This window comes from Muntiacus reevesi, chromosome 16 (assembly GCF_963930625.1).
Source record: "Muntiacus reevesi chromosome 16, mMunRee1.1, whole genome shotgun sequence".
Taxonomy (NCBI): Eukaryota; Metazoa; Chordata; class Mammalia; order Artiodactyla; family Cervidae; genus Muntiacus; species Muntiacus reevesi.
In genome coordinates, this window is record NC_089264.1 from 15,102,183 (window position 1) to 15,116,678 (window position 14,496).

At 37.4% G+C, this 14,496-nt stretch overlaps 1 protein-coding gene across 1 annotated transcript in view; it reads right to left on the reverse strand.

Moving 5' to 3' along the window:
• Positions 1 to 13,526: 13,526 nt before the first annotated feature.
• The window catches only part of EGF (epidermal growth factor), an 89,190-nt gene continuing 88,220 nt past the window's right edge, over positions 13,527 to 14,496 (reverse strand). Inside the window, 1 exon segment of the mRNA XM_065907230.1 lies at positions 13,527 to 13,768. Within this exon segment, the coding sequence (XP_065763302.1) occupies positions 13,527 to 13,768 (242 nt within the window).

A 14,496-nucleotide genomic window follows, 5' to 3' on the forward strand; every position in this document is an offset into this window, starting at 1 on the left:
AAACTAATGATATTTATTTGAAATTTTTAAAAAATGACAGTGATACAAAAAGAAAAATTATAGAGCATATTAAGACTGTAAGCCTTCAAAATTGTCTCCTATGGGAAGAGGACAAACCTCTGCAGCTATGGCCAAAGATAAATTGCAGATAGCTAAAAAGGAAAAAAAAAAAAAAAAAAAACAAGAGAAACATTCCTACTAAGAAAATCAGAGTGAGGTAACTATGGATTCGGTCTTGATATCTCCCATTTGGTAAAGATGGAAAACTCTTGTTGAAACCACATGATAAACAGACACGCCATGAACACGGCTGGGATCATGCATAATGCAGTGGTACTGATACTGACAGATTCACACAGAGACACTTCCATTTATTTTTAACAGGCTTGAAAATTGATCTCTACAGTGGTCCCAGGTGAGTGTCTTTTTGGCCTAACAAATCTCCCAGAGTACTTTGATTTTCTTTGCATCCCAAATGAATCCATCCATTGTGGCTATGCCTCTTAATTGACAAAATTGAAGAGAAGGAAAGGAAGCCAAGATTCTGATTAAATTAATGTGCCAATTTGCTGAATTATGGATGACCTCTTGCAAACCCCAACTGAATCTTATGGTTTTTCTAGGACTAGTTTTTTTTTTATTTGTTTGTTTTTTTAACTGAATGAATGATAGCAACCAACTCTGACAAGCCAAGCTTGTCAGAACGGTTATAAGGTTTGAAATGAAAGGCTTGAAATGAACGGTTATGAGGTTTCATCCTAGGCTCCCCAAGGTAGAATCACGTGGTTACTCTCCACAGTCTTGTGCCAGAGAACTTTCTCATTTTCTGTCTCATCATCACTTCTCCATTGCACATTCACTCAAGTACTTCAGTCTCTAGAAACTACCTTTGTACTAGAGACTAAAGAAACTCTGGAGGCAATTGGAATACCGAAGCACTGTAGTATCACTGCTAAGGAGGAAGCATCTAGATTAGGGAGCAAAAGTAAAATGCTGACATGGTTTCCAATATCTTTCATGTAGTGGGGAAGTCGGCTTTCTGCATGGTCTGTGGGTGGGGGTATTGGGTGTAAGTTTTCATTCTGAATGACAATGTTTCCATCTGGATATTATTTGCACAGTTTACAGATCACACTCACAGACTCCTGGAAGGGCCATGTAGGCCATGAGAGGTTATTGAGGAGGGACATTTGACCAATGTAATTTCAAGATTGTACCAAGTTCAGGGCCTGGTACAAAGATCTAGAATGCAACATAAAGGGTTTCCTTTAAGATATCTGATGTGAGAGGAAGCCTTTGTCTCCTTCCAAAATCTCACTGAAATGACAGAAGAATAGAATCTAAAGTATGAACATTTATTTTAAGAAGATAGCTGATAATTTTTTCTTTTTTAGAGTATTTTAACTTGACAGGTGTAAGCCCCATACATCAAAAGCAGGTTTAACTTAGCGACGTGGACAGGGTTTAAAGGAAATCAGAACCATACCAATTACATTGAAAATGACAGTCTTTCCCATTAGAAAAATTATACAAGGGCAAGATGTAAAATTTGGCTTAGTGAACCATCTATATAAAAATGACCTGGGGATTGAGTTGACTGTTGCCATAGTTGCATTCTGGCATTTGGAATTAGTCTACCCACAGCTCCTGGTAAAAGGGCCAACCAAGGTGGCTGTGTCTGTATCATGACCATCTATTCTCCTGCCAGTGGCTAGTTGGAGCAGTGTGACTCAGGGTAAACAAACCAAAAATTAAACAAGGATAATCAGATTACCTCTCTCAGGAACTGGGAACCAAGAAACTGGATCAGCTGCATCTCGATTGCTTTGCTTCTCCAAATGTTATTTGTGGGTCAGCAGCATCAGTGTCAGCTGGGAACTTTAAAATATACACTCCTTTCCCTAGACTGAGTGAACCATTCTTCGCATTTTTTTAAAGATCTCTATGTGATGAGGTGGATGTGACAGTCTGAGAGACACTGAGCTGGCGTTAGAGAGGGAGGCACTTCAAATGAAAGGCTGTGAAGAAATTGGGTTAGGTTGGCTTCAGGGTACAGTGGAGCGAGCACAGGCAAGCCAGAGTTACAAGGAAACAGAAAAGGCTGGAAGAGGCCACGTTGTTAAGAGGGAGAGCAGAGGAGAGAAGCAGAGATGGGAGCTCCTTCGGGGTAAGAGACTAAGAAAGAGCCTAACTTCTTACATTTGTGACCAGTCCTCTGACCCAGAGATCTCTCTCCTCACATCTCGGATGGATGCTCTGTAACCTGTGGCATTGTTACATTCAACACTTCTTTAGGGCTAGTCTCTAATCCCTGATTATTTATGTTTCCCATCTGATATAGTTGCTATCAGGACTAACAAGATTTAGGAAGCTGAGTGCAAAAGGGGAAATAAATCACTTAGTTCTCCCAGGATCTGGGCCACATCTGGAGTATGCTTTGATGTGCAGGTGGTGCTGGTGGTAAGGAATCTGCCACTAATGCAGGAGACATAAGAGATGCAGGTTCAATCCCTGGGTTGGGACGATCCCTTGGAGGAGCACATGGCAACCCACTCTAGTATTCTTGCCTGGAGAATCCCATGAACAAAGGAGCCTGGTGGGCTACAGTTAATAGGGTCACCAAGAGTCAAACACAACTATAGTGGACTTAGCACTAGCATGTTCAGTTGGGTCCCTGACACCAAAAATGATGCTGCCACCCAGGAGTCAGACCTCCAAAGAGGCACAGCCTGAACTGTGTCGGCAAGGTCTGAAATGTAATCAATAGCAGAATGGTCAAAGAAAGCAGGAGTATTTGGCTCTTGAAATCCATGGCTGATTCATGTCAATGTGTAGCAAAAGCCACTACAATATTGTAAAGTAATTAGCCTCCAACTAATAAAAATAAATGGAAAAAAACCATTCTGAATATAAAAGTCAAAAAAAAAAAAAAAAGAAAGAGAAGGAAGATTCTCAGGACACATGGCTTGAAAAGGAGATGCTATTTTCTGATATTTTAAGGATTAAATGAAGAATGGGTCTTTCTAGATGTCAGACCCAGCCCAGTGGATGAGTTAACAGCTCATATAAGGAAGAATCTTCTTACAACTCAGACGGTATAACAAACTGTCTTTTGGAGTATCAAGTTCCCTATGACCACAAGTCTCTAGTCGAAAGCTGAAGCCAAAGACCCTCTTCTAAGACTTGGGAGAGAAAATCCTACTTTGAGCATGAACCAAGAAGATCTTTAGGGTCTGTTGTATCTCTAAGATGGTCCAGTTGCAGGGCTAGGATTTTAAAGGCTCTTTTCCCTCTTCTGTCCTTGAGCAGACGATCTGAGTGATCATGGAAGTCCAGACTTGGCTATTTGCCTTTATTGTCTGAGAACTCTGCTGAGCTTTATGACAGTTTTTGAATAACAATATGGTAGCAATTGTGAGGGAATAAAAAGTCACTTGGAGTCCAAGAGAGAAACGGAAAGAAAGCTATGAGTTTGAAATGAGAAAGGAACAAAAGTTGGTTCCAAGGGTTTTAATATTTCAGAGAGTTAAAAAAGCTGTTAGAGGATCTTGAAGCTTCTGCTTTCTTGCATTTGTGATCTTGATTCCCTCTCTACTTTAATTGCTTAAAAATTATCCCTATCAACTATCTCATGATTTCAGGAAGTACAGACAGCTTCATTATCATTTCCAGCTCAGACCAAACATAAGCAATGCTGTGTGAATCTGTTGAGCAATTTAGCAAACACAGAAAGTTGCATCAGGAATTGAAAGGCAGAATCTAAAACTAAAAGTTAAGGGGAAAGCCTTAGCAATGAATTGCTAAAGATCAGATGTGTTAGAAGAATGAAGCAAATCTTATCACCAGAATTTGAATGACTCTTCTCATCATACTTATAAACATCATTTTTCACTATCCCCAACCAGGTAACTTCTTATGAGACTCCAAATGCCAATTTCTTGTTTTTCAATATGTTGCCTCCTACACAGCATTTCTTTCTTCATAATCTGTTATCTCATTCTTCTTTCTTATCCCTCTATTTGCTAAAACTGTTCAGAGTGTGTGGTAAACCTCTGTGCTTCTCTTCATTCTTCCAACTGTGGAGGAAAACTCCCAGTTCAGAAACATGTTAATCCAGCATACATGCTCCATGTCTTCCCCAATCCAGGGTTCAGAAAACCTAACCCAGACAAATGCAAGGAATGTGAATAATTCTGCTTTGGAATCCATGAAATACTCCATAGAATTGAGGGAAAATTTCTTTTGTATTCTTTTCACTATTTCTTTTTTGGAATAGCTTTGCTTTTTTTTTTTCCCCCCACAGTTTTGGCAACTGTGAAATACACATTTTTTTCTCTTTTTGTGTGATATGATATGTGGGTAGTTTACAGAGAAATAATAACAATAGAAATATCTATATCCCTACCACTGAGACTTAGAGATGGAACACAACCAGACCTCAGAAGCCCTGGATGCCCATCACTAAAGATCTCCTCTCCAGGTGTCAAAGACAACTACCCTTTAGAATTTTTTTTGCCAATTATTCCTTTGCTTTTCTTTATAAGTTAACCAGATAAGCCTACATCACCAAATAGTATATTGTTTAGCTTTACCTGCTTATAACTTTATATAGTGGAATTATTTCATACTTAATTTTTTCTTTTCTGTTTAAACACTGTTTTTCAGATTAATCCACTTTCATGTTGGTATCTGTACTTCATGTAACAGTATTCTGTAATAAACCTATTTGGTAATTTCTTACATTACTGTATTTATGTGGGTTCAAGTTTTGTTTTTTGCCATTATAAACACTACTGTATGTGCCTTGAGATATGTTATTGATGTAAGAGTTTCTCCAGCATATATATCTCAGATTAGATTGATAGGTTGTAAAATATGAACAGGTTCAAACTTGCTTGGTGATGCCAATGCGATTATACCAATTATCACCCCACCAGCCGAGAGTACTGGTTATTCCACACTTCTTGCCAACACTTAGACTACACTGACTTAAACATTTTTCCCAGTGGTTGAGTGTGACATGATCTCTCCTTGTGGTTTGATTTCCCTGGTTACTAAGGGGCTTAATTGTCTCTTCATGTGGTTTTTTAAAAATTTATTTTAATTAGAGGCCAGTTACTTTACAATATGGTATTGATTTTGCCATACATTGACATGAATCAGCCACGGGTGTACATGTGTTCCCCATCCTGATCCCTCCTCCCACCTCCCTCCCCATCCCATCCCTCTGGGTCATCCCAGTGCACCAGCCCTGAGCACCCTGTCTCATGCGTTGAACCTGGACTGGCGATCCATTTCACGTATGGCAATATACACATTTCAATGCAGTGGTTTTGCGGTCACATCTACGTTCCCTTTCCTGCGTTTCTTTCTGTTGCTCTTTGTTTCCTCTTGTTCCTTTTAGGAAGTACTTATATATTCTAGGTTTACATCCTTTGTCAATTTCAAGCTTCTTTTCAAAGTTACACGTTGCTTTTCTATTCTCTTTATGATGTGCTTTGAGGAACAAAAAAGTTCTTAATTTTAATTATAATTTATTGATATTTTTCTTTTTGAGGTCTTAAGAGATTTTCCTTTAACCCAAGGTTATTAAAATATGATCCTATAAATGTTTGTAAAGGCATTATAGCTTTGCCTTCCACATTTAAGTTTACAGTCTACCTTAGATTGATTTTTTTTGGTAAATGTGTCAAGTGGGTATTTGTTTCATTATTTTCTGTACAGAAAACTGATTTTTTTCAGGTGTACGTACTGATACTCCATTCTTATCCCACCAATGTGCCACTCTGTCCCACTCTATCATCTTTCAAGTTTTTTAATATCTGTATTTTGTATTTTATTTGTCTGTTGTTATTAATATATTCCTACAATGATACTACACTTCTTAATGGCTATTGGTTTGTATGTAATTTCTGATATCTGATACATCAAGTCCTCCTTGTTAATTCTCTTTAAATTTTTTTTTGTAAATAAGTTTATTTGTGTCATATTTTAGATTACTCATATAAGTGATATCTTATAGTATTAGTCTTTCTCTGACTTACTTCACTTAGTGTGATATTCTCTAGGCCTATCCATTTGCTGCATATGACATGATTCATTATTCATTCTTTTTATGACTGAATAATATTCCATTATATAAACAAACCACATCTTCTTTATCCATTCATCTATTGATGGCCACTTAGATTGTTCATGGGTAACTTTTGGCTTTGTTCATTTAAATTTACTTACATATTTGTTCTTTTAATTGTTCTTCATTTCTTATATTTTCATGATTTGACCTGGTATCATTTTACTTCTGTCTGAAAAATCACTAGTACTTCCACTGGTACATGTCTTCTGATGTTCAATTTTCTGTTTTTGCTATCCAAAGTTTTTATTTTTGCCTTCATTTTTTCACCAATATTTTTGCTGAATCTAGAAATGTATTTATTTTCTTTTAACACTTTAAATATATTATTCTATTTTCTTCTGACTTTTATCACTTCTGTTACCTGTCTTTTTAAAGTATATTTTTAAAATTTCTGAATGCTTTAAAAATTTTATTTTTTTGTATTTAAGTTTTTAAATATTTACCTTGTTTAATTTTATAGCATTTCTTTAATCTACATTTATTAAATTATTCTTTTAATTTGTTACTGTTATGCTTATTGGTTTAAATATTTAACCAAATTTTCATTTATCATATAATTTCCATTTGGTCATTTTAAGCTGTCTTTAATTCCTGAATTCATTTGTTAATATTTTGTTCACACATTTTGCATCTATACTCACTTATAAATGAGTTTGATTTATAAGCATTCTTTCTTGTACTTTACTTGTCTACTTAAGGATTATATTAACCCCATAAAAGGGCTTCCCAGGTGGCTCAAGTGGTAAAGAATCCTCCTATTGATGTAGGAAACACAGGAGACACAAGTTTGAACTCCGGGTCAGGAAGATGCCCTGGAACGGGGCGTGGCAACCCGCTCCAGTAGTCTCAGCTGGAAATCCTGGACAGGGGACCCTGGTGGCCCCAGTTCATGGGGTCACAAAGAGTCAGACATGACTTCACAGCCGAACAACAGCAACAACCCCATGAAATGAGTTAGGCGGTGTTTCCCTTTAAAATAACTTTTTTGTTGTTTTATAGAAGTGTTAGTTTCCCAGGAAAATTGGGAGGAAGGTACAAGGATATCCCATAGGCCTCTTGCCCCAACACATGCATAGACTCCCCCAGTTCTGGCATCCCCCACCAGAATGGTATGTTTGTTACAACTGACGAACTTTCATTGACACACCATAGTCACCCAAAGCCCACAGTTTAAGATTTACTCCTTGGTGGTGTATTCCTTGAGTTTGGGAAAATGTATGACATGTATCTCCTATTATAGTATCACATAGAGTATTTTCACTGCTTTAAAAACCCTCTGTGCTCCACCTAGTCATGTCTCCCTCGCAACACTTGGAACCATTAATTTTTTATAGTTTCGCCATTTCCAGAATGTTGTACAGTTGGAATCTATCGGTAGCTTTTTCCAACTGCCTTCTTTCACTTAGGAATTTTTTTTAAGGTTCCTCCTTTTCATAGTTTTGATAGCTCATTTGTTTTCAGTGCTAAATAATATTCCATTATCTGGATTATCACAGATTATTCATTCACCTATGGAAGGACATCTTGATTTCTTCCAATCAATTTGGAAGTTATGAATAAACCTGTTATAAACACCCATGTGCAGGTTTTTGTGTGGAGACAAGCTTTCAACAACTTTAAGTTAATACCAAAAAGCTGATTGCTGGATCATATGTTAAGAATATGTTTGGTTTTATAAGAAATCACCAAACTGTCCAAATGTGATGTGCATGATCTCAGTCCTGCAACCAAGGATGGAATCCACACTCTCGGTGGTGGAAACATGGATTCTTAAACACTGGACTCCCGGGAAAGTCCCTTTAATTTTTAAAATTTCTTTTAGTGGGTTTAAAACTATTTCTTCCTCTGAAAGTTTGGTAAGCTGATTTTTTTCCTAGGCAATAGTCCATTTGGCTTAAGTTTAAAATTTTATTATCAAAGTTATTTATACTTTCTTTTTTTAAAAAAAATTGCTACCATGTCTATAGTTTTATGGTGATTGCAGCCATGAAATTAAAAGATGCTTACTCCTTGGAAGGAAAGTTATGACCAACCTAGACAGTATATTAAAAAACAGAGACATTACTTTGTCCACAAAAGTCTATCTAGTAAAGGCTATGGTTTTTCTAGTGGTCATGTATGGATATGAGATTTGGATTATAAAGAAAGCTGAGTGCTGAAGAATTGATGCTTTTGAACTGTGGTGTTGGTGAAGACTCTTGAGAGTCCCTTGGACTGCAGAGATCCAACCAGTCCATCCTAAAGGAAATCAGTCCTCAGTGTTCATTGGAAGGACTGATTTTGAAGCTGAAACTCCAATACTTTGGCCACTTGATGCAGAGAGCTGACTCATTTGAAAAGACCCTGATACTAGGAGGGATTGGGGGCAGGAGGAGAAGGGGACGACAGAGGACGAGATATGGGTTTGGGTGGATTCTGGGAGTTGGTGATGGACAGGGAGGCCTGGTGTGCTGCGGTTCTTGGGGTCACAAAGAGTCAGACACGACTGAGCAACTGAACTGATACTGATTCTATTAATATTATAACAGTGGCCTCAGAAAACAGCAAAATAATAGCTATAATACCATTTGATTTTCTGGTAGACATTGTGCTAAGTGCTCTGCACACATTATTTCATGTAAAAATTACAACAATCCTCTGACAACAGTAACATTATTCTTCCCATTCTTAGTTCAGTTCAATTCAGTTGCCTAGTCAAGTCTGACTCTTTGCAACCCCATGGACTGCAGCACACCAGGCCCCTTGTCCGTCATCAACTCCCAGAGTTTACTCAAATTCATGTCCCTTGAGTCGGTGATGCCATCCAACTGAAAGGTTGTTGCTGAATCACGCAAAGACACAGGGGTTCTTGGCCTCCGGAGAAGAAATCAATCCGGGTCAGAGACGAGGCTGGATTGCTCAGAGCTTTTGTGTGATAAAGTTTTATTAAAGTATAAAGGAGATAGAGAAAGCTTCTGATATAGACATCAGAAGGAGGTAGGAAGAGTACCCACTTTCTAGTGTTAGCAATGGAGTTATATACCCTCCAATGAATCCAAAGAATGTCTGGAGGTTGCAAAGACCTCACCAGACCTACTCCCATAATTTACATTTTAAGATAACAGAATTAGCCAGAAGGTTTAATCCAGAGACTGTCCTTACACAGGATACATTATTGTTATACAATCTTAAGGAATGTAGAGAAAAAAAGTAAAAAGTTTGTCCTTTCTTCCTCCTTGAGTATTCCAGACCTCTCTCCTTGGGGTCCCCTAGACTTCTTATCAACCTGCCTAGGTTAGGACTCTCTCACAACCATCTCATCCTCTGTTGTCCCCTTCTCTCCCACCTTCAATCTTTACCAGCATCAGGGTCTTTTCAAATGAGTCAGTTCTTCGCATCAGGTGGCCACAGTATTGGAGTTTCAAACTGGGAGTTGTTTTGGCTTTGGCTCCATCTCTACATTCTTTCTGGAGTTATTTCTCACAGGCACATCTGGGTCAGTCTCTTGTGGGGTCACTGTTTCCTTCTACAGATGAGGAAATTGAAGTTGAGAGAGATTAAGCAGTTTGAACACGGTAACAAAGCTAGTTAAGTGATGCAATGGGATTCAAGCAGGGTTCTGTGACTTCAGAGACCATCTTTGTAACCACTACATTTTGTATTGTCATTAAATACATACAAGCAAAAAAAAACCACATACATACATACAAGCATCACCTCGTCTATCTGGAATCAATAATGTGCACTCTGAGAATTTAGCTGAGAAGAGTAAGGAGAACATAAAAGGATGCAACATGTCAAAAGTTTAAGGGCTAAAGTGTAAGTAATACTTTACACAGGAAATATTCTTAAATTCTCCATCAATATTCATATACTCTTTCCTTACAGTGTTAACCTGCTTGGTTATCTCAACATCAAGTTTACAAAACAGAAGCAAAGGGAAGGTGATGAGGAGCATCTATGGATACAGGCGTGAGAGCAGACAACCTGAAAATTCACAAAAGTAATAAAAGATAACAGGTTAAAGTATTTCAACTCAAGTTCTAAGGACCTTTGTATTCAGCAAAGGAGCTCTGATCGTCACAAAATTGTAGCATGCTATTATGTTATGCCTCGTGTGTAACAAAATTCTTTTGTCATCAGGAAAATGTGTAATTGTGCTCAATGTGTTTCATATTGTGGTAAAGAAAGACCATTATTCTAAATTTTTTTAAAGAATATTTGGTGTTTAGAGCAATAGGCTTTGATTATCTCAAAACCTCAGTGGTAGAAAGAACACCTTAGTTTGTATTGGTGTAGCTGTTACTTTAACTTGCTTCACACAAAGGATGCCTCATTTAGAGCTAAAGAAACTGAGGTGCAAGCACCTGCCTCAGTGTCCAAAAGGAACTGCCCTAAGGGTTCTGAAACATACAGCTTTACTATACTTTATTGTTTTGGCAGGTGAGTGGTATAAATGAAAAATAAGAACCCAGATAATCCAGGCCTTGGTCTGGGATTTACAACTGTTAGTTTAGAATGCACTCTGAAGGCTTAATTGGTGGGCAGGGCATACAGTTTTTCCTTCTGGCCCACCAGAAATGGAAATTGAATCATGTCAGAAGGGCTAAATATTCACTGTAGAGGAGAAAAAGTAGGAAATGATCACCAGTTAGGAAATTTTCCTGTTTGGTAATTTATGTACTTCCTGAGGTCTCTGGTTTAAATAGGTAAGTGATTAAGACGCAATGTCCATCACATTATTTTCCTACTGAGCTATGTTATTGTATGTGAATCTGCCTGCAATGCGGGAGACCCAGGTTTGACTTCTGGGTCGGGAAGATCCCCTGCAGAAGGAAATGGCAACCTACTCCAGTATTCTTGCTTCGAGAATCCCATGGACTGAGGAGCCTAGCGGGCTACAGTCCATAGGGTCACAAAGAGTCAGACACAACTGAGTGACCAACACATGTTATTGTAAGCATATGGCTACTAGCTACAGAAACCCTGTCAAGTTCCAAATGGAACAAAAGAGTTCAGCATGAAACAATGCGGAGAGGGTTTCTCATTTAAAGACTTAGAAAAAGAAGAAAGAAAAATTAAATAGCAAGAACAAAATCTTGCCAGTCACGGCTGTTTAAATTAGATAGTTCCCCTTTCTCCCAATCTTTCTTTTTTTTAGAAATTAATTAGTGCTTTTAATACATTTTCAATGATCACATGATAATCATTTATTTACATGAAAAGGATATAGTTGGAAATCAAGATTAACAGGAAGAACTGGAATCAAATGTTTCAAAAGAATTGAGTATACCACACCTTCTATTAGGTGCTAGAAAAGAAGGCAGAATGCTCACGTTATGTGTAGCAGGCGGTGTTGTTCAGTCACCAAGTCGTGTCCAACTCTGCGACCCTGTGGGCTGCAGCATGCCAGGCTTCCATGTCCCTCACCATCTCCCAGATGTCCTTCACATCTCCCAAGTCCATGTCCAGTGAATTGGTGTGTCATCCAACCATCTCATCCTCTGTCACACTCTTCTCCTCTGCTGTCAATCTTTCCCAGCAATGTAGTAGGTGACATTTAGTCAAACAGAATCACAATCAGGCATTGTGCATGAGAGCATAAGATTTAGGAAATAAAAATATTCAGTCTGGAAAAGTGCAAATCAAACACCGTAGATGAAAATGCTCTTTTTAAAAAATAGATTTTTAAAGGAGGATATTTCTGATAAAGATGTGAAGCCTCAACAAAGGAAAATAACTCTTCAGGGTGACTTGCTGACTAAGGACACAAAACGTGTTTTTTCTGTTTTGACCAGGGAGATGGTGTTAGAGCCTGATCAATGCCACAAGCTCCCAGTTTATGAGGTATCAGAGTCACTGTCCAGCTTGAAGATAACAGTTCAAAGAAAATGCTATGTTATGGGCTATTATAGTCTCATGTCATCTCTTTGGTTATCATTGGAATCCTCAAAGAGATGCTAAAACACTTAAATGTAATCTAAACACTTGCAGTTTTTAAAATGCTCACTTTTGGAAGAAGAAAAAATATTCACACTTGGTAATATAATTTTTGCATCATTGGGAGAATTAGAACTATAGTTTTTCTGAGGTCTATTCACTCATTAGAGATAAATGACAAGTCTTCTGATCCTCCAGATTATCAACTGTCATAGGAAAACCAAATGCAGAAAAATCTGAATTAACTAGAGAAAAGGGTCAAGCTGAGTAACTAGTGTAAGTTATTCTCGCCCCACGAAATCTTTACCAAAACTTTTAAGAAGTATCTACTTGAGATGTGCTTCAACTGGTTTTCATGCTGACTTCTGGTATAATCAAAGTTTAAGGACTTCAAGAGAAAGGAAAGACAAGACAAGCAAAGGGACTAGTGTTAATGCATAAATTGAATAATCCAAAGCCCCAAATGATCCACAGATAACTGTATTAAGTTTTGTAATTTGTAATAACAATGTCTTAACTCCAAGAATGATCTTTAATTGTAATACCTTGTGAAATTTTATAACAGAGAGAAAGATTTCAAATATGTTTTGCTTAAAGTAACAATAGCAAGCTGGTCAAACCACTTTGCTTTAACTCTAACATCCCCTTAAACTATAATTTATTACTTAACCAGGTATGCAATAAGATGTTTATGTTACGCATTGGTTTTATTTAAAAATTGATTGCTGTCCAAAATAAAAATAAATCAGGCAATTTGCTTACAATCTCATATTTTGAAAATAAGTAAAAATTCTGTGCAAACATACAGAGGGGGAATTTACCATTTTCATTTCTGTGGGGAAAATGATAGTAACAACAGAAACAGAGAAATCTCTTGGGTAATGGTTTAAAAGTTTTCCTTCAAAGATTTTAAAATAGAAAAAATAAACCATGTAATTTTGAAGAAATAAGGTTCTAAGTTAGTAGATTTTTCATTAATTTATCAAAATTCATTCTGCAAAATTACCACCATGGACCATGCCAATTATAAGTTAAATGACTATGATGTATTATAACAATAATTTTAATATTCTAGCCACTTCATAAGATTGAGCTAAATGTTCTGTCCAAATAAAAGAAATTATAACTGACCAAACCAGTATAATTGATTACTTTAACCCCAGATTTCTTCTGGGCAGGAAAAAAATTTGTATTGATTATTGAACACTTGAACACAATTTATAAAGCACTATTTTCCCCATTTTGGTGTCTAATGAAATACCAAATAATTCTCCAGGTTACTTTACTTGAAAGTCTGCAGTAAGACTACTTGAAGGAAGAATCAAAACCGCAATATATATTTGCCTTCAACACTGAGTAGGTTGTAGAGATAATAGATGGAAAAACTGTATTTTTCCTCTACTTTTAAAATGAAGTATTACCGTCCATCAATACAGTTTATTCCTCATGATCTTACTTTTAACTCAAGTTTTCACTGAGTCAGCTCCATTTGGTGTGCAAACCTTTGTTGCCACAAAGGGTAAGCTGATGGGAGAGGACAGGATTTCTCAACCCCCTCAGCAATGGGCCGTGCCCTCTCAGAGAGAAGATGAAATCTACACTTCATCCCCAGGTCGCCAGAGCCTTTATCGTTGGATGATGCAGCACAGCTTCCTTGCTCTGTGCCCACATACATCTGGGGCTCCATTCTCCATGATGATTGTTCCAAGGACGCTATACAACAGAAAAAAGACATTTCAGTATTCCCATCACTTACAGTGTCCAGCAAACAAGACCCTAACAGTGGTTGGAGAGTAGACCTGAAATATGAGATACAAATAAACCTATTTTCAAGCCATTCTGAACCCAATTTTTAAAAAATTAAAATAGTTTTGGTTAGTTAAGATGATTCAAAGGACTGTGCTACCTGACATTGCTATTTAGCTTTCTCTGTGAACTTTCTCTCTTTCCATTTGGCCCATAAATGACTTGAAAACAGAGCTTGGGTTTTAAATGCAGTTGCATTCCTATTTCCTGACATGGTATTCTACCCTAACCTGCACTGGTTTAGGTCAGTGAATAAGTAACTTTGGAGGCACTACTAGTTTAGCTTGTGGTTTAATGGGTTTTCCAGGAGTATAGAAAGAATTGGTTCAGAGCCAAACTTGAGCTTTTATCTCATTTTCCACTCTACCTCCCCACCTCCAATCTCTACATGCTCTTTCATAACAGATATTAAACATTTATGGGCTGGCTAGACATGATTGGGGATGTGATGACTCATATTGGGAGACAGGTATATGAGTGGCTTATACAGAATAGGTCAAACTGTTTGTATCAGAATGAACAAAGAGAGAGAGACTCTAACTTATTCCTGAAAATACTCAGCTAACTGAGTCCTCAGTGTTTTCTGGGCTTAACCATACTCTTTCATTTGCAAAATTACATTATATGTACCTCTA